Source organism: Ischnura elegans, chromosome 13 (assembly GCF_921293095.1).
Source record: "Ischnura elegans chromosome 13, ioIscEleg1.1, whole genome shotgun sequence".
In the NCBI taxonomy this organism is placed as follows: domain Eukaryota; kingdom Metazoa; phylum Arthropoda; class Insecta; order Odonata; family Coenagrionidae; genus Ischnura; species Ischnura elegans.
The window spans coordinates 3,734,455-3,761,012 of NC_060258.1; the positions used below are offsets into that span (position 1 = coordinate 3,734,455).

Consider the following 26,558-nt stretch of genomic DNA (forward strand, 5'->3'; position numbering starts at 1 on the left):
TTTTGTTTAATGAATTAGTTGTTTTAGAATTTTTTCTGATAAAATTTCAACTCAATACAGGTTTCTTTGGCGAAGAAATTTTTCACATAAATCTAGAGCTGAAAAAGCATGTTAGCTGTATTTACTTATTGTCTTACAAAGTGATGAGATTTAAAAATGTAAAAATCTCCTAAATTAGTAAGGTTTCGTCCACCAGATGATTGAAGTGGACTTGTCAGAATTCCCTAGATTCTCATTTGTCTTCTTTGCTATGCCGTACACTACTCAGTGCATTGGATGTTCAGGCATTGCTCTCTTGCCCGTTGAAATTGGTCCCGTATGTCTCTAACTGCTGTCTCTTCTATGATGTTTTGAGTCCTAGAACAATTTTTTCTCCTCTTTACCGCTTTTCTGAAGTCTCCCATCCAATATCAAACTGACGATTCCATACCCTTCTGCCTAAGATAGTGGCCAAAATATGAGATATATCTCTTCTCTCCCTGGGTTGGTATTTGAGTACATAGAAACAGGAGTTCAATTACAATAGAAATGAATCAAAAACATATTCCACATCAAAGATTCACATTTAAAGACACACATGTTGAAAAAATTTGTGTATTTTCTTTCTCCCATGCCTCATGTATGTTGTAATACGGCCACTATGTGAACTGATTATACCAAGTATTTTCCTGCCTAATTTGGTTTCAGCAGCATAAAAAAGCTTTTGAGTTTTGGATTGAGAGAAACATGTCAATCTTTACAAAAATGCTTGGATATCACATTGAAAATCCTATTTCATCAATAGTACGAGTAAGCTTCATTTGTTGACATTGAAAGAGGTGAGTTTATCACAGTTACTTTCTCCACAGAGTATCCAATGGGATAAGACAGCTGATGACAAGTTGGGGACTCCTGCTGACACAAAAGACTTCATTCAAGATGAGATAGATGGCACCTCACATCTCACTTGCTCAGCCCAAAGGACTGAAATATACATTCCTGTGGAAAACTCCCAACAACTCGGATCTAATATGTTGGTAAGTTTTATTCTCATCCACAGTGAAACCTGAGTTTAATGACCCTAAGTTGTTGACATTTACTCGGTTGTTTTACATAAGTGGCTTTGTGCTGTGTATATGGATGCATTTCTACAGGAAGTCACCTTCGCTTGTTGGAATAGGGAGACCAGATGCCATGAGGTGAAAAATGCAGGACAGCTCCCTATTAAATAAGCAATGAGAGTAAAAGTAGGCCAATTGAAAAATAATGACAATTTTATGGTTTGGAACAATGAAATTAATTTGCATTATGATTTTATATATATTTCTGGGTATCTACTTTACTTGAGTAATTTATATATTTGTTTAAGCTAGCTACCTGTTAACACATTCATTACGGATGCGATTTTCATGAAGGTCATCAGAATCGACCGATAAAATAAGAAAGACAAAGAGGGAGTTTTCCTTAACATAACTTCAGTTCAAACAAGGCTATTTACAAAAGGCGCACACGGTTCAAAAAAGTGTTCCTTGCTAGAGGTCATACGCACAATCAAAAAGCTTGGGAATGGCTATTAGTTTCTTATGAAGGCAGAGAATGGCCTCCTGGCCCGCCTGGTAGAGCACTTGTATTGACTAGCTAAATGCATTGACTTGGACGGGACTACGTCAATTGACATGTTCCACACGGAATGTATTAAATATGAGGTAAGAAGAAAGTAGGCAACTTGAAAAATAACGGCAATTTCACAAATTAGAACAGTATAAATTAATTAGACATATGATTTTGTAATATTTTGTGGAAAAATTTTTCTCGAGCTATATTTGCATTTTTTACAGCTCGCTAGGTACCTGGTAACAGATTAACTATGCACAAAATCATGATTTTCAATAAGAAGGAAAATTTCTCATTTATAAAAAATCCACCTGGATACCAGACGAATATCCCAACTCTACCCAGTGGCAGATGTTTTATGAATAAAAATGCCTGTTGGCTCGGCCAGACATCTAGTGAGAAAGGATTAAAAGGAAAGGATGTATGGAGGATAAGCAGGGGACTTGAAACGTAATTGTAAATTCATAATTAAGAGCAAAAGAAGTTAATTAGCACTGTGGTTTTGTTTTTGTTTATGGATCTAACTTTTCAAGCAATTTTTGTGTTTTTGACAATGCTAAGTTTTTAACTTTTACTGAGGCCATGTTCCAATCCACCGTAAATGCATTTGCACTCTACTCAGCACTTTTTGATGGTCACATTTGGGAAGTGATGTTGTCACCTATTGAGATTCCAGTCCACTACGGTCCTGCTCTGCAGAGTGCATAATCGAAGAGCACGAGAGAGGGCAAGGATTCACCCTTACTTGCTCTTCAACACGTTGGCTATGACCGCTTTCTGTTCATTATGTGAATTCGGATAGAATATGATTTGAGGTGGTGAATTGGTTCTTTAAATTGTTCATAATGAATAGAGTGGATATTAAATCCAAGTTAATCTAGGTTACATGTGAATCTCTGTGTCCAGTGGTCGGGAAAATCGGGAATTGTGATTGAATTTTAAATGTCTGGAATTATGCATGAATTATTCTTGAAAATTTTCTCCATCCTGGCAGTTAAATTCATTTCAGGCATAATTTTTAAAGTTCAACGCCCATTATCTGGTGTAAAAAGTGTTTGTCATAATCGTAAGTGCAGTAGCTGAGTGGAATTTTTACAGCTGCATCGAACCATTAAAAGTCAGACAAGACTACAGAATCAAAATTCCTAGCACTATTGTCTCAAGTAAGATTCAAAAAGTGGTGGAATAGGACAGGTGGCATCAGCATCTAGTTATGATGTTGAAGTAGCTTCTTGACTTGCATTGAATAAATTGCAATGATTAAATTAAATATGATTATGAAGTGTGTGTTAACTGATCCATTCCTTTGCCTTATAAATTTCTTATATATCACAGAAATCTCGTAACATCAAGGTGAAAAGTTTCCCTGGAAAAATCACAAATAACAGAAGAATTTTTCTGCTTTGGTTGGCTAGACACCCTAAATTTTTCAACTTACTGCATGTGAAATGTTGTGATGGGTAGCTATTCACAGTGATTAATATTTTAAATTTTAAGTACGCATTTATTAAATTGTTTTCTGTTTTAAAACCACTTAAATTTTTCTGAACCTTATGCTTTACAAAATTGGTGTCCAAAATTAATAAATGTATTGTGAAGTGTAATGTTTACAATTGCATCCACTCCGTATTGTCACTGCTGTATTTTATATGTTATCACTTCCACATTTACATTTAGTGCAGTAAATATTGCAATAATTAATAGACAACAACAGTAACATTCTCTTAACGCCAAAATTCTCTAGTCAACTTTTTTCAGCTTTAAAATCGCCACTGTACAGTGGTGGCACCACTTGCAGTCAGAGCAAGAAAGAGCAAAAGAGCCGATAAGAGTGTTAGAGCACAACTACATAGGGTGCACCCTATGGATTGGAACACGGCCAGAGGCAATGTTTAGTTTGTTTCTCTCGGTGGTCCACTGGGTTGAAATTAGGGAAAATACCCTTTCTGCAGTTTTATTTTACCGTGGTAAGCTTAAGAAATATTCAGAAATTTTGTTGAGAGTTCTGAGTGGCTATTAACACATTTATATACATATAATAATGATTTTCAAAAAGAAGGACTCTTCACCATTCTTAAAAAAGCTGCCCAGGCACCGTACCTATAAAGGATGACATGTCTAGACCAACCCAGATGTCTGGTTACCCTATATGAAGGCGTCATCAGTACATCATTTCATTTCATTTATATACGGGATTACCCATTAACGATATTCTTATGTATAACATCACAGATGATAGACCACAGAAAAGACGAAACACACATTTAATGAAACCACTCAATAAAAAATTTAAAAATGTATGAAGAATTCCACATCAATGAACCAAATATATAGGCAGATACAATAATATTAATGTTAAGTTATGAAAATGTTCTCGTAGTAGAATTTTTAAAATTGAGATCATGTCCTAATTGACGAGTCCAGATTAATCGGAAAATCTGGTCACCCTGTGTGTGACCATCAGTTGCACAACATGAGGCAAAAAGTGTAACCGCCCTAATCTACATGGGCATGTGTGTGGATATTAGCTTTCTTATACCACCATTCTTGTGAGAGAAATGTAACACATCCCATGGAGGAGTCTTATGGTGGACTATCTCAATTCTCCTTCATAGCCTATTGTTTTTGCTACAGCGTAGATGAATCTCAAGATTGCTCTCTTTTTCTTCAATCAATCTTCGTGCTTGACCTCAGCAAAGGAAGTAGCCAGAACCCTCATGTAGCTTTATTATAAGTAAGGGAAGCATAATTGAGACCCAAATTCAACTTATTCATTCAGTAATTGAATCTACAAAAGATAGGTAGATAAAGCATAAAAATAGTCTTTAATAGTAATTTAAACATGAGGAAGCACGTTTCCTTTATGTTGCGTGAGTATGTGTGTCTCTGAACCAAAGAAACTGTTCGACCGTCCCATCAACTCTCACAAAGAGTTTCCTTTGCATTGTGTGCGTGCTTGTGACTCTACCGATGAAACCCTAGCAAAGCACCTTCATCCATCGCAAACACTTCCTCTGAGCTGAGTGCATGTAATGGGTTTCCGGTTTAGAGGCTCGTGTTGGTCACTACTATGAATTCTTCCATTCCATCAAACCAACACAGTATTTGTTTTGACCTGCTGCTTGAGCCTAAGGTTATGGTCATAAGAGACTATTTTCATGTTTCAGGATTGAAGCTGTAGAGCTCGCTTTAACTTTTCTGTAGCACAATCTGACGAGTGTACGAAAGGTGCAGTCAAAATTGTGTCTTGTATAGGATGGAAATGCTAGAACAAATGCGCGAATGCATGGCTGTGAGATGGCAAAATAGCCCTTGTTCTCATGCCATTCATACATATGTTCAGTTCCTTGCCATTTTAGAGATAAATGCCATTCCAACCTGAGCAATTCTGTGCCGAGTGTAAAACAGCCTTATCAAAGATTTTGTAGTTTGCAATCTTGAATCACTTGCATTTTTCTGTCATTGTGCCATGTCAACTACATCGATACCCATAGATGTAAAACAGCCAACAAACAAATCAGTCAATGATCCAGAATGTGGAATTTTTACTGCTGGAATGGTATATGCTTCTTTCCTGTCACTAAATTTCCTTAACATGACGTTTTTTGTAACATATGTGTAGTTTTTGGTGAGGGATACCTGTAGTAGAATCAAATATTTGACGAAAAGAATTTTTTCTTCCATGGAATGTCCTGATTTGTACGTATGACGGAAAAAAATACTAGAGTTATTGTTTAGAAGTTGTGTAATAACTGACTGAAGGAGACAATGTCATCATAGACTGCTTGAAAATCTGTTTATCCTGAAATGGATTAAGGATGAGGATTTTACTTAACTCCATTGCAAATAATGGGAAAACACTAATCTCTCTGGACCTATTGTTTTGCTGTGGTAATTTTTTAAAACAAATTATAATGCACTACAAATGACAATATAAATTAAACTTCTATGGGATAAAATCGTGTCTCCCTTATGTTATCCCTTTGACTATTATGCTGTTTTCACTCTCTATTGGTAGCATCCAAGCTGCATTCTCATTACTTGAGTAGGAATTAAAGTTCAAGGCAGATAACTTCACTGCCTTGATTCCAACATGCATCTCGTGTCTTTATGATAACATTGTAATTTGTTATGCTACTTATGTGATCAAGCATTATCACTCTGCATATATTTACTTGCCATAAATCATTCAAGGGTGGCTTTTTCCTTGGCCTCTTATAGGCGAAGAAAGTTAAAAATATTTAGATACATTTTATATCATTTTATATTGTGGTGAACTTTTCTTCCTAGGCTCATTGATACTTAAATTTTCCACCTAATTACGTACATTAAATGGTTACGTGTGCCTAACAAAGACCTTGCTGTATGTACTTATTATTGATGCCTACCTTGTACTTACAGCTTCCTTCATGGTATTAGCCTTTGGTAAATCGTAGTTACTATTTTTAGTTATTACATTGCAATCATTGCTTTTTGATGGCAATGATGCCATTTTGTGTGTGGGGAAACAAAGCTGTCCATGTTAACAATGCAAGAAACTTATGAATGCCTTTTTAGAATCTAGATGTCGTTGCTTCAGGCGAAGTGTGTGACAAGGTTTTTTTAAATTTGCTACTTGGGTCAGTGATGGTAGACAAACACAAGTTTCATGAGATATTGATCAATGAATTGACATTTCATCTAAAATTTTGTACAGGGTGATAAATCCATATAATTCAAAACATGTCATTGCTAACTATTGTTATCCTAAAACCCTATTTCATATTTCGGGAAGAAACTAATAGCTCTGCACTTATCGCCCCTTCATTTAGAAAGGCATATTTAGCCCAAATGTATCCATAATTTGAATAAAAGCTGAAATATATTTTGAAATTCGTGTAGACATTGAAATGAACTATATCAATAGGCATAAACTAGTTTTTGGTCTTTCACATAACTTAATTTGATGCTTATTTCATTCTATGGAAACTTTAGATAATTATACATTTCATCATGCAATTGTTGTGGGACTTTATGTTTACCTATTGGTTATTAATGTCTGACTCACATTCAATATCACCTTGATCCATAAAAAGGCCAGTTTACTGGAAAAATAAAGCATCAAATTAATTTTGGATGGTACCTAGTGTGAGATTCATGGGCCAATGCTGGTCATTGTTGTTATCAATATGGAGAATAAGGTCTGAACTTGGCTAAATAATCATAAAAATTGGGGTGTGTTTTTTCCATTTCAATTAATAGGAGATGTGCTGTATGCTTTTGTTTTGCTCGGTGTTTTAGACATACCAGTGTAAAGTAACTGAACAGTATAGACTGAATCGATGGGTCTCCTAAGTGGTGATCTGCAGTTGATCTCTATAGTCTAGAACTGGAAATTTTCACTGCTTTTGAATATCATGTTGCTTAAACTTTCATTGCATTCAAAGTTGTAACCAGAATTTTTCAAAATGTTATTTTTTTATGGAATTGCTTTTTGCTATTAGGGTCATCCATTAATTACTTAGCATTTTACTAGTCATTCTTCTTTGAACACATAATGTATCTTTTTTCTCAGTTTATATTAAAAAACTATTATCCATTACACAGATAAGATTGAGGTTAGTAATTTAATTTTTGGAAATATTATTTGATGCTTTCCCAGCAGATAATGTGGGCAAACTTTTCTCAGGACTCCAATCAGGATAATTTATCCATATTAGTCTATATTTCAAGCTCCAACTTGAGGCTTATTCTCAGGGATAAATGTTTTTTTATTTGTTTGTGATAACACAATATTCAGCAGCCCTGAGTATGAGCCCCGAGTCAGAGCCTGAAACGTTGGCTAACAAGGATAAATTAACCTGGTGGGAATCCAGAAAGTAATTGACTCAAGTCAATTACTGTCTGCTTTGCCCCTCATTTGATGTTATTCTGGGAGGTGAAAGTACAAATAATAAAGTGATAAGTCAAGTAATAAAGATGTGTGAATGAATAAATGAATTCAAAGGTGAGCTGAATTGGTATTTAAAAAGGAATTCTTCCTTCTCTATTGGTGAATTAATGCAGCCATAAGTATGTGTACTAAAATTTTCTTTGTGTTGTATATTTGTGTGTAAAAAAGTGGTGCCCGAATAAATGGGCATTATTATGTCTTGAACATGCATACAGCCTGCTACAGCATCCACAGTGCAGCGACTCAACACCTATGTCCGATGCAATAGCTGAAAGTACCCCAGAGAATTTTGTTTTACCAGAGGCCACTCAAGCCGGCTGCATGCATGCACCAATGTAATTGGCCACTTATGTTATCCTCTTCATTATAATTATTTACCTTCAAATATAAAGGTGGACTGATATGTGACTACATTGCGTTTAAGGTATACAAAGATTTCAGAATATTTCTTGGTTTACAGTAGAAACAGAACTATTAACGCTTAGCTCTTGCCCAACATTATGAGAAAACTTTTAGGCCTGCTTTCCTCGGTCACATGACCGAGCGGTAAGTTGACCATACACATCTGTCATTTCATAACAAGACCTTAGTCATGCCTACTTGATTGGTGGGGGTGATTCCATTGCCAAGTTCTCTGAATTGGCTTAAATGATGGTGCAGCACCGCTTTTCCGCTCAGGTTGCATAATGGGACCTAATTATAAAACTAAGGAATGATGTCTGATAACTTTCAGGTGTATTGTCAGGGCGATGACTCAAGTAAAATAAACAATTGTTATTGTCAGCCAGGTTGTGTCAGTTCATTATTAATCGCCACAAATACTTTAATAAGCAGCTAAAAGTAGAGCCATATTGTCTGTAATAACTTCAAAAGTGATCTGTACACGTTAGTGATAGGTACAAGGCAAATAACATCATTGACGTAGGAACTTATGTTGCATAATCAAGGTTCGTAATTTTTCAAGGTTTTTCGCTTATACCTTCTGCAGTTCAGTAAATTACTCGTCTAATAGTATTATGAAAATATGTTTTTTATGATTTTAAGTAAGGTAAACACTGGTTCTTTAAAGGCATGATTAGTGCTTAACATGTAAATATTGTTATATACAGTGGAACCCCGATTTATCGTTCCCGCATTCATCGTTCGCCGCTCCTGCTCCCAAATTAAGTTCCATAATGACAATTTAATTTTTTTCCCGCATCTATCGTTCCCCGAAGTATCGTTTTCCCGCATTTATCGTTTGAAGATCGTGGTCCCGTCGAATAATTTTCCCGCATTCATCGTTTGACAAAAATGAGACGAAGTGTTTACAACGAGTTATTTATGGCTAATAACAACAGACACATGGTTTGAACAGGGTTCCCACTCTACTTGAATAATGAAATTTACGGCTTTTTCCAGGTTTTCACGGTTATTTTTCAGGTTTTCACGTTTTTTTTCAGATTTTCACGGTCTCAATTTCGCTAAATTCACGGTGCGTTAATAAGCCAACAATAAGAAAATCACTGGCCGCACATCAACAGAAAATTAACGTACGCGACAAACGCCGTGAATGTTAACGCCGCAATGAAAAGTGATATCTGTTATGACGTGATCTATCGTTTGCAAAATTCAGGGCCGACTAAAGGACCAGCCCGACCGCGCTCTTGCCTGGACGCCGAATAACCTTCGGACCTTCATCCGTCCGGACACCCGAGGTCGCCGTACGTGATAGCGAACCAATTGCCGATTCCTGCCCAAATTAGTGCCGAACTTCACCTCGCACGAGTGGTTCCGTACTTTCCGGGATGGGTTGACTTGAAACTATATATAGTACGCTACAGCGAGTGTTGTCCGTGTGGGTTCAAAAGAGTCCGGTTTCATTTTTATTAGTTTTATTCTTATTCGTCTTCGTACCATGGCCCTTCCGAAGACACAAGTGAGAACTTTAAAAGATGGATTGAAAATAATTGATGATGAAGAAAAGAATCCGGGCTAGAAATACGTGAAAGCACATGACGGCAGGGGTCGGGGTATAGCGAGATCCCAGGTGAAAACAAGAAGTGGGATGAAGCCGAGGATCAGGTGGGCGTGCCGCTGACGATTAACGCCACATTGCCTCAATCACATTAAATTTAATTGCTAGAAAGGAACATTTCAAATAATAAACTATTTTTGGCCTTCTTGATCCATCTCATAACCAATCACTGCGACGGCGAAATCAGTTGCTTGAGGCATAACACGCGCATTTCTCTCGTAATTATGTGTACTTGAAATGGCATTTGATGGATAAGAATTTTTACATCAGACAGAAATGCATAATAGCAGTGAAAATTCCGAGTGGAGTGCAAACATTATTTGCAATCAAAGGTCCTTGTTCCTTTAGGATATTTGAAAGAGAGATGAGTCGAATCAACTATATTTTTCGATAAAGTAATAATCTTCCTGTAATCATCTAAAATCTTGTTTGAATCTATTAATGAATATCATAATTAGCAAAAAATCCAGCGGCTCATGGGACATAGGCAACCCGGACAAAGATTCCCGCATTCATCGTTTTTTCATCCATCCCCCTGAAAAACGACAGATCGAGGTTCCACTGTATTAGCATTAGTAAGGAGCATGCATGCCACTGTTTTAATTATTTTATTTTAACCAATTATTTTATTTATTTCACTTGATGGATGTGATGTGGTAGTATAATTACTACTTCGCTGTGTTGCTGTACATTTATAAATAATTTATGTGAGCGTTTATCCCTTTTTATTCAGTATAAAATGGATTCTTTAATTGAAATGATTAGTAGGTGACGATTCGCCGCCATGTTTTTTTAGGATGTAACGCATACAAGTTTTACGAGCTGTTTAGTTAAAGAAAATTAGCACAAGTAGTCTCGATTATGCACATGTAGGCCAACATCAGTTTAGGCTGGGGCTGATGATGTTCCAAGGGTCAGGTGGCCATGCAATGTCAATGAAACAAATGGCCCTTATTTGAAATAAATATAAACAAATGATGACAATGGCTTTATCTTTATTGATTGATGGAATTCAGGACTTTGTAGTCCTCTCCTACAGTCAAGTTACAGACATGCAAATATTCCAAAGCCTGGATGGGGGAAGGCCACCCATTTGGGATTTGAACCTGTAACCTCTGAGCTGGAAGGTGTAGCATTTACCCACTTCTACTGTGGCTAGCACACTGAGAAGCGCTCCACACCAAGGTGTGCGGAGTAAACTGGTCATGTCTGCCATTTCATTTTAGGTTGTCACTAAAATCTTGTGCAAACCTGATTTCAGCCAGCTTCAGTTGTCCTAGGTGAAAGAGGAGGTTTTATTGTTATTATTTACAATTATTTACATTTTTATTTTGCCCCCATTGATTTGCACCCAGCATTATCTTATAGGAAACTGTGAAGGAGGAGAACGAAGACCCTCTCAGGGAAGATAAATTTCCTGTGATGTACACTCTGGATCCAGATGGAATTTCAAGCAATGCATTGGACTCTTTGGCAACTGATGACTTGGTAAGTTCACTTTTGCCTTGTAAAGCATAGTTTTTTTTACTTCACAAATTTAGTCCTCCATGGAATAATCCAATATCATTTACCACAATAACGATACCTTTTCCCTTCCTTTGTCAAATCTGAATTAGTAAATGTTACGTGTGTCGTAAGTCTTTATTAGAACATTCACTGTTACTCATTATGTTGGTTAAAGAAAAACTTCTCCGCTATGTTGACGCGCTAATTTTTGTCTACAATCTACGTTTCCTGACCTATTTTAGTTGCTTTTTCAAGGAAGATTAAGGGAATCACAGTGGCTTAAGTTTTGACCCATAGGCCGAAAAGTTTTTTTTAACCCCTCAAGCGCGGCGGGCATTTAATTAAATCCCATCTCAGCGGCCGGATGAGATTTAAATGACTTCGCCTTTTTGGCATAGTATCATTCAATAATTTATATCTTTCATAATATACGATCAGTATCATTGAAAGTTTTAGTAAACTTGCGTAATATAATGCGCTACTATATAATAATTTTTCCAGCGATTTGAAAATATATTTATTGTTTTATGTATGGTATGGTATTTGAAGGAGGCGACCGACAGCTGAGGTCATTTGCGCCATGAGGGAAGGGTGTGGAAGGAAGGGTGGAGAGAAACCCGGCGTCGGCGTTAGCCTGCTCTTAACGAAAGGCGCCAAGGGGTCAACGGCTTAACGTCCCATCCGACGGACGGAGTATTGCGCTTGAAATGTCCTCCACACAACATTCAAGCAGGGATCGGGCAGTCTCTGAAAATCCTCTGCCACCGCTGGGATTTGAACCCGAGCCCGCCGGGTGGGAAGCCAACACTCTAGCCACCACACCAACCCGATCCCCTTGTTTTATGTATCTCATTTTATGAACTAATGAATAAATTTTCAATTTCGAAAGATTTTAATTTGGTTTCGAATAAGCTACGAGATCTCTAACATTACATGCATTAAAAAATGCAATTACATGATGTAATTTAGTTATTTGTGGTTGAAAATGTCATAACAGATTGGATGCTTTCGATAGGATTACCGGTTTCGCCTACTTGAAAATTTACCACTCCGCCCACTTCTCTGACTTTGTTCCATTATTACCGTATCCTTTCACTTAGGTAATCACGTGTTAATGTTTCAAACGTCAATATTTTAATATTCGAATGATTTTACCTTAGAAAATCTGCTTTGTGTGACTTGATTTGAAGCAATCCAAACATAATCCCACTGCACATTTTTCACACCAGTACACGCAGTCTCTTCATTTCCCATATTAGGCACAAACTGCACACCTCCTTTGAGACTTTGATTTCTTCCCAGCTGCAGGAATTGTCTTTAGGGAATGTATTTCTGTGAGTCTTGGTACTAAATTGTGCAATGAGTGACGGCCATGTCCAAACAGTTCGTATGACGTTGGATATTTCAAAAATATTACCTCGACCAATGGCACGCGAAATGATAAGTCGAATTTTTATACGTGTTTTTCCTATGATCAACATATGAATTTAGGACTGCCGCATTCAATAGTCTCCTAGATAACTTCATACACCACTTGTAATGGCGTTTTCTTTCCATTAGTTACGAATGCAATAACAGGTCCTTGAAATTTACCCCACCAATGAATTTACTATAACCTAACACACAAACAGGCCTCCGAGTCTCTATTTTGCCTTTCAATACTATTCTAATTTCGTAGGATCCCCAATTATAAAAAAAATGCCACTCACAGGGAGTACACCCGATGAGAATTTCAACACACTGCCTGAAAGAACTCCACACAGCATGAATGACTCTAGTGGACTGAAGCTCGTGGTTTAGAAGCTCCCTCGAGACGAGAAAATATCTCGAAGGGGCCCTGGTATATGCTGACTGTTTAGATGGAATCTTATCTTCGTTGATTACCGTCCAGAAAACAAAATATAAAAAAATAAATGCAGAGCGAAGCACATGGCCCCTTCGCCTAGGACGCTAAGGACTAACGAGGCGGGCCAAACACACTTGGGGCTCGAGGTGACGACAAACAAGGAGAAGACGGAGAGAAGGCATTCAGCTTAGAAGATACCATATCTCAAGCTAAAGTAGCTGACCCTTCTTGACGTCTCTCAAGCAGAATAGGCGGATTTTTTCATGGTAGAACAGTTGAAGGAAGGCGTTGAGTTTTTGGACCGCAGTCGTCCACGCGCTGGTTTAAAACGGAATTTTATCGAAGCATTGAAGGCAAAAAGCCGTTATGAATATTTTATTGGAGAGGAAAAACATTTCTTCAAATGATAGAGTAATTAGTTTTAATTTGACATGCAATATCTGGCGGAGAAAAAATATTATATACAGTAGGTCAGGAAGCGTACTGGGTACGCATGACGGCGGCATACGAAATTTAAAGGGCGCGTACTGGGTACGCATGACGGCGTTGAGCGGTTAAGTAACAAAGAGATGTGTTATTCTTGTCGAAATCATTCAAAATGAATGGTTCATTGCACGTACCAGAATTGGGGCATACAGCTGCTCTGATCATACACCTTTGCTCATTGAGCAAGTGATGCCATCTTTGGAGAGGGTATTGGATGCTGGCAACCAGGTTGGTTGTTGACAGGAATCAATTATTTTCTGTGAGCTGATTTTGATGGAGTATGTTATATATTCAACTTTGATAAAAATGAAATGTAATTATTAGTTTTAGATTAGAGAATGTCATGAGACCATCATATCTCAAAATATTGCTGATAAATTTGTTCTTCATTCTTCGGAAGATTTTCCTATGCCTAATTGAAAAGGCAGAGTAACATGGTGGCCCATATTTTGTTGGTCAATAAATTTATCTTGCCTTCCTCTCTGAGGTCAGAATAGCAATTCAGGGAATTTTTCATTTAAGCATACATTTGATGTATTGGTTGTGATCTTTTGCTTCTCGTACCAATTGGTGAAAACCCATGTTAAGGAAGTGTTAATTCTCTTTCTATTAGAGTGGCATGGCAACATGTGGGTCCCCTGGTGTAAAAGCAGATCAGACCGGCGATGATGAAGGAGGATGTGTGCACAATTATAGCACGGATGCGGCCACAAATGACTTTGTGGCTGAAGCCTCTGTTCAGGTAATCATAATAATAATATTCAAATTGGTCCAGTGATTTGTTTGGACAAATATATGACATGTCAATGAGTATGTAAGATACAAAATCAGTACAAATGAAAAAAGAAAAAAATTATGGGAAGGAATTCATCATAGTTATAAATATACTTTTTTGCTCAAACATTTGCTGCATACATAAACACACAAGTGTGAGGTTAGACATCAAACTCGCACGCTCCGCGCGCTCGTTAAGGGGCTCCGCCCCTTAAAAACCCCGATCCCGGCTTCGCCGTCTACTTTTGTGGTCATTCGAAGACTTTTGAAGTTCGAATAATTACACCTCAGCTAGGGGCCGGCTTCGCCGGCCAGGGGGTAGGGAGGCGCCCCACTCATTCCTCGCTGAAGGGCGGCTTCGCCGCCCATGGGTTGAGTGTGCCCCCCCGGGGCTACCCCGCTTAATACTCGGAACGGCTTCGCCGTTCCTCGTCTAAGGTCGCCATAGCCGCCCAGAGGGCGAAGGCATTTCGGAGCTGTTTCACCGTTTTTCGTTAGAGGGGCGGCTTCGCCGCCCAGAGATGGGGGGAGTCCACAGCTTCTGCGCCGCTTGAACATCGGGGCGGCTTCGCCGCCCGAGGGTTACTGAAGCTCCTTCTCGCCTACGCCAGTTACTCCTCGGAACGGCTTCGCCGCCTTGGGATTGAGGAGCCCCCCGCGGCTGCTCCGCTTAGTCCTCATTAATGCTCTTCTCCACCGAGAGGGGTGCCCTGGGGGATTCGGGGGGTTTTAATGTGTTATGCATGCGGTCACCAATCATCCACAGTGATCACGTAGCGATGATTGTAATGGGTAGTGCAATGCGGAGTAATAGTGGCGACAAGTACCCATAAAAGAAGACTCAATGGCAAGTTTTTCATTTTTTTGCCGGGGGTTCCAACGGAATACCGGGGGTTTTATACTTGTGTTAAACCAGTGGTCAGAAATCGTTCTCATAAATTCCGTGCCGATAAGTCCTAGGGGTGCGGAACAGTGGTCTGACGATTCTTTTACCGGAGAGGCGATTTATTAGGAAATGGTTTTGGGAGGTTTCACGGGCTTATCAGGGGTTTTAATAAGTGGTGGGGGCACTGGTTAAATTGTGACGAAAACTACTCGGAAAGGCGACTTTAAATTTTTTAATTTTTTTTTTGGCGATGTTCCAGGAGGTGATCGGGGGTTTTCTGGTATTTTTCCCGTATGGTTTACGGTGGCTCGCCCTCACCAAATATTTCGGATCTAGAGCTCAGAGGGGACGGGAAGTGCGGCGTAATGTTTGAGAGAAGTTCCCAAATAGGAGACTTAATGGCACATTTTACATTTGGGGGGTATTTCAGGGGGATTCCGGGGGTTTATGTGTGTATTCCAGGTGGTCACCATCCGTTCAAATAATTTCCGTGGGGATGAATCGTTGGGGGCGGTGGTATAGTCACGAAAAGTACCCAAAAAGTAGACTAATATGCAAAATTTTATTTTTAGGGGGGTGTATGTGGGTTTACCGGGGGTTTATAGGTTTGTCCTACCAGGGGTCATCAGTCGTCCACATCAATACCGTAGTGATGAGTGGCAAGGCTTGGGAAAGTGGCGGAATCGTGACGAAAAATACCCGAAAAGGCTACTTATATGCAAATTTTAATTTTTAGGGGGTTTCGGGGGGTTTAAAGATGACGATACCATATGGCTACATTCATTTACTGTCATATCTAACAGTAGTGTGCCCTATGAACTCCATATTTCAGGAGTAATACAAAAAAAAGGAAACCAGTCCCCGAAAAAAGTGAGTAGTGCCCGCCATTTTTATTTTTTCGCGTTTAAACCCATTAAATCATTTACTAGATGTTTATGTTTTCTGAAAGACAATGCATAGTTGTATGTAACTACAAAGTTTGAAAGAAATCAGTCGAGTAAAAATTGATAAAACCTTGTGTTAATCTTTTGGAAATCGTAATTTTCGGTGATTTTCGGAATACTTTAATTTTTTTCTGAGTAACCAAGCACGATGAAAGAAAAGTGTTACCTACATTTCGTAGACGATGTTATCAGCATATATAATAATCATTTTCGTTGTCCAACACCTTAAATTAAGTCGAGGGGAGGGGAAAGTTTGATATTATTTTCGAAAAATCATTTTTTGGACGCCATTTTAGCTGTAATTTTCTCAAATGGAAAGTAATAAATTTACTTAATTACGTGCCTACGTTCATCAGCTTTCAAAAAATGCATTAACAACTCGTGTGGCACGCACGGTTCGCGCGGAGTAAAATAAAAACCGAAAGACGGTCACCGGAAAAAGCCCGATTTCGGCCATTTTGTCGTCCTAGCGACGACACGTGGCGGAAACTTCCGGTTTTCGGATTTTTCCTCCGGATCATTTCGGTTTCCCCGCACGCGTGCCAAATTTCAGCTCTCCAGCACTTCTAGAAGTGGTCGGGAATTTGTATCCATCAGTGAGTCAGTCACCACGAGGGCTGTATATAGATAGGATTCAAGTAGAATTCACTATTATAAATTGACAATACTACATCAATAACATTATTTTCTCTGATAGAAAAAAACAATTAGATGTCATTTTTTTGCGGAGTATGTGAACTTGTTGCTCCTAGGAGACTTTATTATCATGTTTTAAAACCCAGAAAAGGAGAACTGAGATTTTGTGAATTTTACATTAGTTTTTGCAGAGATAATTAGTGTAGAGCTGGTTGCATACACCATTGAGTCACATGAATGGGTAAACTTGAAATTTGGTAAAATTATTAATATTAATGCCTTAAAAAGTTATTTTCGTGTGCTTTAAGTATTACACATTTAAAACAGTTACTACCGAAGATGCACCCCTAGTAAACCACCAAAAATCAAAATTTTATAATAATAGTATGTTCACGATCGTTTTAGGCTTACTTATTGTAGGTAAAGAGGTGTTTTATATCCTCTTTACTTGTTCCACTGCCTGTCTTCTGTTAGATAGGCAGTGGAACAAGTAATACTAACTGTTACTGTTTGCATGCAATGAATGCTTCTTTATACTCCTTAGCTATGTATTGCCTGGCTCACTACAGAATAAAAAGTTGTGCTACACCAACATATGAAATTACAACCCTTTGGATCAGCGTAGTAACCTTGGTAAAAGCTAAAAAGAATTTTTTAGAGTGGTAAATATAACTAGTGGATAAAATCCACCGAATACAAACACTTCTTGCTTGCATAGAATATTAGTCAAAGTAAACAATAATAAAGGCAACAATATCTTGAAGTGATTCAAATAACACCTTAGTCTCAGTCACATTGAGGCAATAGACAAATATTGGTTCATACGGTAGCATTGATCTTTAAATTGTGACTAATCCTAAGCTTTCTTGATAACATGAGGTTTTTTTTTTCTTTTTCGAGTACTATGATAGATTATTGTACAATTTATTGCATGTATATGTATAACACAATCGGTTAAGATGCGAATATCTTAGAAGAGTATATTCTGAGGTGGTTTGTAGATATTTATCAATGCTATAAATAGGAATCATTGCTTTTATGTGAACTCATAAAGCTTTTTCTACATTTCTGTACCTCTGTCTTTTATGATGCTGATTTTGGACTCATATGCAGGCACAGGCCTCAACATCTTCCCAAGGCGAAGAGGTGGATGCTGAAGGCACAAGAGCCGTTGTGATAGACCTTGACACTCTGCTGGTTTTGGCCAAGAACGAACTATCTCCCGAGGAGACTGATGCCTCTGAGGTATGCACGAAATTCAAATTCAATTAAATTAATGGATGTAAGTGATGTTTGGGAGAAATCCTCAATTTCAAGTACTGTAAACTCGGGTACTTGAGCCCAGATTTTGAAACCTTAAAGATGGTTGTTGAAGAAAGAAGAAATAAGTTGGTGGTTGTTTTTGGGAATTGCTGTATAGGCAATATTTTCATGCTCAACGTTTCACTCCTATTGTGAGCGTTATCAAAAGGGAAACCATTCTTGTCCCGATCTTTTATATGTTTTGTTTATCTATTATTGACCCGATTTTGAATTTTTGCGGAAGGAGATAGCCGTTGGTTATTATATTTGGCCAGGAACCCTCTTCATATGTGGCTGAGGTTATATCCATCCTCCCTATTGAAGTTGTTTGGCCTTTTAGCTATCTTGACGGATTCACATGTAAGATGCGGATGATATTCTTCCGTCTTCGCCAATACCCTTGTAGCATTAAACATTATTTATTATGCAGCAATTCCCAAAAACAACCACCAACATTGATAAAAGAAGCTGTGAAAATCTTCATACAAGACAACCATTATTTTCAAAAATAGGCACATTGTATTGTAACAAATGCCGCTTGGCATGGTTCATGGGTAACTTTAAATTAGTGTTCACAAGGCAAGGAGAACTGATTCAATATCGTGAGTGATTGTGTTTGTGTGCGTATACAGTGAAGATTGAATGGAGTGTGGAGTGTTTCCCCCTCTCCCCACAATTCCCCGCTTTCCCTGTTTTGGGGTTTTTTCCCTGATGTGTACATGACCTGTGAAAGGTCCACATTTTTCCCAATCCCCTCCTTCCAAACAACATGTGTCAGCAGCGAATAGAGGGTGACAACATCTGCACCCCTTTCCTCTACAAAATGAGAAAATGCTTCGGTCATCCCCCCTCCCTGTGGTGAGGATTCTATGAAAACCTGCTTCTTCCTATGTTTCCTCCAGTTGCCCCAACCTCAGAAAACTAACACTCTCTGGTTAATGAAATATGAAGGAATTTCAGCTTAAGGAGACATATTGACCCCGCTTCATGCTGCAGCCGAAGGCTATGCCCGACAGCTGATGGTGTGTTGCCTGTCAGGTGGAGGAGAGGTAGAAAGAGAAGAGAATCATGGAGGTTAGACGGTGAGGTGAAGAGTGGCGAAGAAGGGGAAATAGGAGAACTGAACAGTATCTTTCCTATGCCAAGAGGAATAAGGTTAACCCACTACGACTTCAATTATATACTCTCTCAGCCCATGGTGATTGAATGTGCTACAGGAGCCAGCCAAGGAGGTCATCCCCATCCATGACAGAGAGTTGATATGTGAAACTGTTAATCCACATGAATTCCCACCGAGTTAAGAAGATTCGCGAAGAAATTCCCTGTATAATCAAGAATAGAAAGACTAACTCTGAAGAAGACCCGTTGCCCTGCAATATTTGTACCTTGCCTTTTGTTTATTCTTTTGGCCTACCCTTTTTCCCCAGAAATGAGTGTACATTTTAGTATTTAGGACAGAGTTTATTGGAGAGTGTTCAGGATTAGTGTTGGTGTTGTCACTTCATTTGTTTTTGTATTCACACCAGAGATTCCCAAGGATTTAATATTTTTGTTTAATTTTTTATCATCTAAGATATGTCATTTTAAAATCTGCTTACTTCCAGCCTATTGTTATGGAGAATGAGGAGCTGGTTCAAAATCGAACAATGGCCATGGAGTGTATCACGGAGGCTGTGGGTGAGTGCACTTCATTGCTTTGAAAGTGACTCTTCTTAGAAAATATTTTAAAGTAATTCTGACTAGGCGATGTCCAAAAACTGGAACTCAGAATTCAAAAATTTTTTTGAATTTAGTTTCTTTCGTACTTTCTTTCTACACTCTTTAAATTACAAAAACTCGTTTTTGTCAATATTTCCATGAAGTTCACTGAATATTTTAATTTTACATGTGGCTCAACCCCGGATCCTCGGCATGACAATTGGGTACTTTAACCACTGGACTAACGCACACCCTTGGCAGAGTGGCTCTTATACAGTGGAACCTCGTTAAAACGAGTACAGGCTATAGCGATCCCCCCGAAATTGCGAGAGAGAGAGAGAGGCGATGCACCGTCAATTTACCCTATAATAAGCATATTAAAAATTCGTTTTTACGAGGCCCTTTTGGTGTTGGCTGTCGCCATAGCGAGGGTTTCACCACCGGATAAACTTGCATCAAGACTCCTTAACCTCTGTAATTTCTAGTGATCTGTTTGAAATGAAGTTAATGGAGTGCTCTGTCTCAAATTTATGTAGTAAACTGTCATTCGATAAATAAGTAGTTAATTTTGGTGAAAACATTGTGGCATTAGCATTCGCGAATGCTTGATCTTCTTTTATTCCACGGGCGGCAGAAAGCCGTCGGCAGCATACCCGCACGTCCGTGAGTTGCGTGTAAGGAAGCATTTGATGGCAGAAACTTTTGCCAAAAAACACCAAACACGTCTAAGCGAGAAAATAAAAATAAAGGAGTAATATGAGAGTTTCGAAATTAATTAATCTTCCTATTCGCTCTTCACAATTAAAAAAAAGCGCCCAAGGAATGCAGACTATGTACAGCAGTAAGGAGCTTTGTTCGGGTGGTTTTGCCCACTCCGATCTGGGGGAACTTCTGAGAAAGGGGCTACGCCTAAGCCTAAAGCGGAGTATTTCAGGGATAGATTGAATGGAATCGAGAATTTTAAGAGTGCTGAAGGTTGATTATACTAATGCAAAGCACGAAAGCGTTATCTCCCCTTATAATTGCTGGTGGTACTTACAGTGTAAAACCGAAGTCGTGGAAGAAAGGACTCCGATCATAAGTATCTTAAGAAGTGTATTCCGCGTGATGTAACATAGACGAAACGGAACTTTTTTACATCCTACTCCCCGAATAAATCCTTGCAGTACGAGGTATTTCATGCAATGGTGCCTCTTAGGATATGTTGTGCGCCTTAGCGATGATGTAGGATGTACGAAGCAATGATACTCAGCGTGAATTGCCCGGATGGACGTATTTATTCTCCGTTGCGGATTCACAAGGGTGAACTATTCGCGTCAGTGGTCGGAGTCGTACTGGCGCTCTTTTCCGTCACGTGGGTAGCCGAGCATCCGCTGGTGGCCGCTGGAAGAACTCACAGAACAACTGACTCTCATTTGTAGTGCCGTGGTAAACTCGGTGTATTATATCAAATGCGTAGCGAGCGTAACACTGAAAAAGGAACTTTTTTAAATACGGCAATTTTAATCACATCATTTTTCAAGTTAAGCAGACTTTTTACCGTAGATAATGAAGATATTACAGTATCTGATAGAAAAAGTCTTCCAAGGCAGGAACTTTGTACAACCTTCTACCGTTTTCAACTGCAGAAACAAATGCAATACGTTATTTCACCTCACTGCCGCTTAATGTACAGGAACAATAAGCATACACCAATGGAAACATTTGAGGCAATAAATAACCACTATTCAGTTTTATTAGTTAATTTTAGCATTTTCTGTGGAAAATACCAAATTAATAGAATGATTACGTAAATGCACTAATTAAGTGCATAAAAAAATGGCTTCGACGGTTGTGCATTGGCATTATGATTGACAAAACAATGCTTTGAATGATTTTTATTCAGTGCGGCGCTTATAAATTGTTTAAATAGTTAGTCGTTGTTTGAGTAAGGGAATTTAATGACGCAAAACCTTTCGTTTGGATTTATGCTTATGTTCATCGGATAGAAATTTATCTGTCGCCACACTACTTCTGTTCTTGTATAACTGTTCGCAACAGGTATATTGGCTATTATTTGCTCCACCTCCGGTGAAGCGACAATTCGCTATAGCGAGTGTTTAGTGGTGCACCGTGGGGTGTCGTTTTATCGAGGTTGCACTGTATATGAATTTATTTGACCTGTAAATGTTTAAATTCATTTCAGTTTAAACTATTTGGTTATATAACCTCATATGGGGTCTGATTCGAGGACAGCTCCCAATGGACTATGTATAACACAAGGAAATTTGATTGAATTGTGAGACACGGTTTTTGGACACTCCCCTTGTGAAGGATTTAGCATCTGTATTTGTCATCCATCTCTACAATATTTAGTTTATGATTTGTAGTTCTGATGGATAACGTAATCAGGTCTAGATCTACTAAAACTTCTGTCATGCATCAGTGACATTCACCAATAAATGCAGTCATATGGGAATTCCAGCATACTTAACCTAACAATTTTTTCTTTAAGACTGGGTCATAGAAAAAAAATCCCATGAAATCACTTGTGAAGAATACTTAGCTTAAGATTCCAGTTATTTACCATGTGAATTGTGGCGTCCATGGACAAAATGAACATGGAACTTGTTGAAATGTGCTCAAGGGGTTTTTTTTTAGTTTTGAAATTATGGTAAAATTTTGCTTGTTAGACACCCCCAACCAATTCACTGTTTTGTGCTCAAGGCTTTAACTGTGCTCTAATAGGCCTAACAGTTAATCATGGAAAAGTGTGATAAGGAAAAAAATGATTTGGCTGAAAATAGGCTTAACTCAGTTTCAATGCCTTGTGAGCAGCAGATGTAGTTCTACAGGGTAATGACAGTGGGTGACTAGGCCATGCTTACTTATTCTCGTTGGCTAAGATTTCAAGGTTATAGCTTCATCCAAATTGTTTAAGGTTTTACAGCAATATAAAAGGCATCACCCTCTTTCAGGGTGGATATGAGAAGTTTGAATTAATTGGATGTTATTTTAACTTATATCTGTTGAGTTTATTTTTTATTATGATGTTCTAGTGGTATTTTCTACATTTCTTTACATTTTAATTACTTTGAGTTTTGTGAAAATTCATTCTGGACTTATTCTAAATTCAAATATTATTGTGATGATTGCTTCTAAAAATAGATAAATTATTAAAGAATTTAAGGGAAGAGTGAGGAACTTGGAAAATGGATACATGTAAACAACTTGGATAACAGGTAGCTTTGCCAATTTTCAGGTTTTTCATGTGAAGTCTATGTACCCACAAAGTGAGAAAATGAAATAGATATTCTTAAAGACTTACTCAAGAACCATGAATCATGCTTCATAGTGATTGCTTGCCAGACTTAATCCATGGTGAATTCAACCCTGAATACAGGTTCAGACACTGAAACCAGACGATTATAGATGGTCGTAAGATGGAGTTGGGAAGTAGTGTGGGGGGAGGCTACTGATATGTTACAAAATGTGCTGCCTGCCATTTCGGTGCATCTTTGCATGCAAAGCCTTTTTATCAAAATGTTAGATTCATTCTGCGAACACGACAATCTTTTTCTCATCTTAAAATTCTGCATAACTGGTGTGTTGTTATGGTTTTATAAACCAATCCATCCGGAACCATCCATGCTCTCAAACTAAGACTGGCAGAAAGAGATATTAGCGGCAATGTGAGGGCACATTCAAAGAGAGAGTTAGAAGCTTTTCCACTCTTCTCATTTGGGGTGTACTTTCACTGAAGCCATATAATAAAATTTCGGATCCTGATCCCATGCCTTCGGCAAATTTGGATCCGATGTACCTGATGAAGGGCAATAACTACGGATATTTGGATACATGGCATCCCATCTTACCATCCCAATATAATATTTAATGACCTAAGGTATGTGATCATTAATACCCCATGTCTTTATACTTGAAATAATTTTATAAATAATGCAGGGTGTAGTGGTTGCGAAAGTTTCTTTAGAATAGAAATGTGCCTCTCAGACAATAATATATTAATTTACTTCTGTTAGTGTTCTTGTTTACGAACTGCAAATATTTCTTTTTTAATACATTTTGTCCTTGAAGGTAAGTTCTAATAATATGCCATATTGTTACCCATTTATCTTTCTCTCAACGATTTATTTAGATAGTAATGATTTTTTGTGAGCTTCAATTACCTTTTGACCCACGTAGTTCCTGTCCATTATTATTTTGCATATTTTTAGCCTTGCATTGCAAGGAAGTATTTGCATTTAATAATGGGGATAATTGTTTCAGTTCAACATTATGTGTGTGCATGGCATTTGTAAATTCAGTGTATGATTACTTCTGTGCATGAAAAAGTGCATTGAGATGTTTTCTGGAGTAGATATTTGAGGTTAGTATTCAATATTTTGTTCAATGTCTCTGTGGAGCAGTGCCGCTCAATTTGTGAAGAAATGTATTGAAACCACCATAAAAAATTAACTGACACCTTGTAATGTGTATAGCATTTAACGGAAGAATCGGTTAAAGTAGCTACCTTGGTATCTGTCTAAAGGCTGTTATAAATTAGTTCAACGAATCGTAGATTTCATGCCTGACTTACTTATTTTTTATTTGAAATTCTTTTCTAGAGTCCCCAGCTTCTGAACAAGCCTCAGCCTTGTTTGCAGTCCTTGAACCAAAGATTAGAGCATCACATTCAAGGAAAGGAAAGAAGGTGATTGATAAAGACATTAAAAAATGTGATACCTTGCTTGCTGATAAAATAACGTTGTGCTCGAATCCTAATGATGCATGGTTACATTCGAAATCTGGATATGCACCTAAAATCATAGGGGATAGAGGAAAAATGACTATTGCAGGGAAGAGAGGTTGTTGTAATAATGCAGAAACCAACAAGTTTTTCAGGAGCACTGAGAATGGGAAGAATGGTACTAAGGCAGCCATGCAGGAAAACAAAGTAAAAAGTACCTGCATGATTGAAAATCCCAGGAAGCGTGCCTGTTCAAGGAAAAAATCTTATCATTGTTTCTATGAATGTGATAAGTCTTTCTCTCGAAAGAGTAACCTAGTCCGTCACATTCGGACTCATACGAAGGAGAAACCTTATTCTTGCCATGTATGTGATAAGTCTTTCTCTGAAAAGATCACCCTTCTCCGTCACTTTCGGACTCATACGAAGGAGAAACCTTATTCTTGCAATGAATGTGAAAAGTCTTTCTCTCAAAAGAGTCACCTAGTCCGTCACATTCGGACTCATACGAAGGAGAAACTTTATTCTTGCCATGTATGTGATAAGTCTTTCTCTGAAAAGATCACCCTTCTCCGTCACATTCGGACTCATACGAAGGAGAAACCTTATTCTTGCAATGAATGTGAAAAGTCTTTCTCTCAAAAGAGTCACCTTGTCAGTCATATGCGGACTCATACGAAGGAGAAACCTTATTCTTGCCATGTATGTGATAAGTCTTTCTCTCGAAAGAGTAACCTAGTCCGTCACATTCAGACTCATACGAAGGAGAAACCTTATTCTTGCCATGTATGTGATAAGTCTTTCTCTGAAAAGATCACCCTTCTCCGTCACATTTGGACTCATACGAAGGAGAAACCTTATTCTTGCAATGAATGTGAAAAGTCTTTCTCTCAAAAGAGTCACCTAGTCCGTCACATTCGGACTCATACGAAGGAGAAACCTTATTCTTGCCATGTATGTGATAAGTCTTTCTCTGAAAAGATCACCCTTCTCCGTCACATTCGGACTCATACGAAGGAGAAACCTTATTCTTGCAATGATTGTGAAAAGTCTTTCTCTCAAAAGAGTCACCTTGTCAGTCACATGCGGACTCATACGAAGGAGAAACCGTATTCTTGCCATGTATGTGATAAGTCCTTTTCTGAAAAGATCACCCTTCTCCGTCACATTCGGACTCATACGAAGGAGAAACCTTATTCTTGCCATGTATGTGATAAGTCTTTCTCTGAAAAGATCACCCTTCTCCGTCACATTCGGACTCATACGAAGGAGAAACCTTATTCTTGCAATGATTGTGAAAAGTCTTTCGCTCAAAAGAGTCACCTTGTTAGTCACATGCGGACTCATACGAAGGAGAAACCTTATTCTTGCCATGTATGTGACAAGTCTTTCTCTGAAAAGATCACCCTTCTCCGTCACATTCGGACTCATACGAAGGAGAAACCTTATTCTTGCAATGATTGTGAAAAGTCTTTCTCTCAAAAGAGTCACGTTGTCAGTCACATGCGGACTCATGCGAAGGAGAAACCTTATTCTTGCCATGTATGTGATAAGTCTTTTTCTGAAAAGATCACCCTTCTCCGTCACATTCGGACTCATACGAAGGAGAAACCTTATTCCTGCAATGAATGTGAAAAGTCTTTCTCTCGAAAGAGTCTCCTTGACATTCACATTCGGACTCATACGAAGGAGAAACCTTATTCTTGCAATGAATGTGATAAGTCTTTCTCTCAAAAGATCACCCTTCTCTTTCACATGCGGACTCATACGAAGGAGAAACCTTATTCTTGCGGTGAATGTGATAAGTCTTTCTCTAGAAAGAGCACCCTTGTCTATCACCTTCGGACACATACGAAGGAGAAACCTTCTTCTTGCAATTAATTTGAATAGTCTTTCTCTCAAAATAGTCACCCTGTTCGTCACATTCCGACTCATATGAAGGAGAAACCATGTTCGTGCAGTGAATGTGGAAAGTCTTACGCCACTTAACAAAACCTTGTCCTACTCACGCGGGTGCATCGGAAAAAAGCCTTATTCTTGCAATGAATGTGGAATGACTCTTAATAGATTCACCTTTTCTTTCATTTGCAAGCACACAGGGTTAAGTTTTAGTTGGCTAGTCATTAGTAATTGTTAGCAATCAAGGAAAATAAATCTTATTATTACAAGAACTGCTTGTATGAAATAAAAAATAATCCCATAATGTTGAGAA

The 26,558-nt window shown here is 38.2% G+C and overlaps 1 protein-coding gene across 1 annotated transcript; it reads left to right on the top strand.

The window, feature by feature from the left end:
* Positions 1–196: 196 nt before the first annotated feature.
* Positions 197–26,325, top strand: LOC124170392 (zinc finger protein 84-like). Its single transcript, XM_046549112.1, has 6 exons — positions 197–316; positions 10,911–11,030; positions 13,994–14,122; positions 19,527–19,599; positions 24,225–24,310; positions 24,842–26,325. Exons 1-6 carry the CDS (start codon positions 197–199, stop codon positions 26,225–26,227), a joined length of 1,914 nt encoding a protein of 637 aa, XP_046405068.1. The 3' UTR covers positions 26,228–26,325.
* Positions 26,326–26,558: the final 233 nt, after the last annotated feature.

Excerpts from the sequence above, each read along its gene's own strand:
- LOC124170392 (XM_046549112.1), top strand. The coding sequence starts at position 197 with ATGATTGAAGTGGACTTGTCAGAATTCCCTAGATTCTCATTTGTCTTC. Across the intron at positions 11,031-13,993 it reads CTTTGGCAACTGATGACTTG|AGTGGCATGGCAACATGTGG; the intron begins GTAAGTTCACTT and ends TCTTTCTATTAG. Across the intron at positions 24,311-24,841 it reads ATTCAAGGAAAGGAAAGAAG|ATTCGGACTCATACGAAGGA; the intron begins GTGATTGATAAA and ends CTAGTCCGTCAC.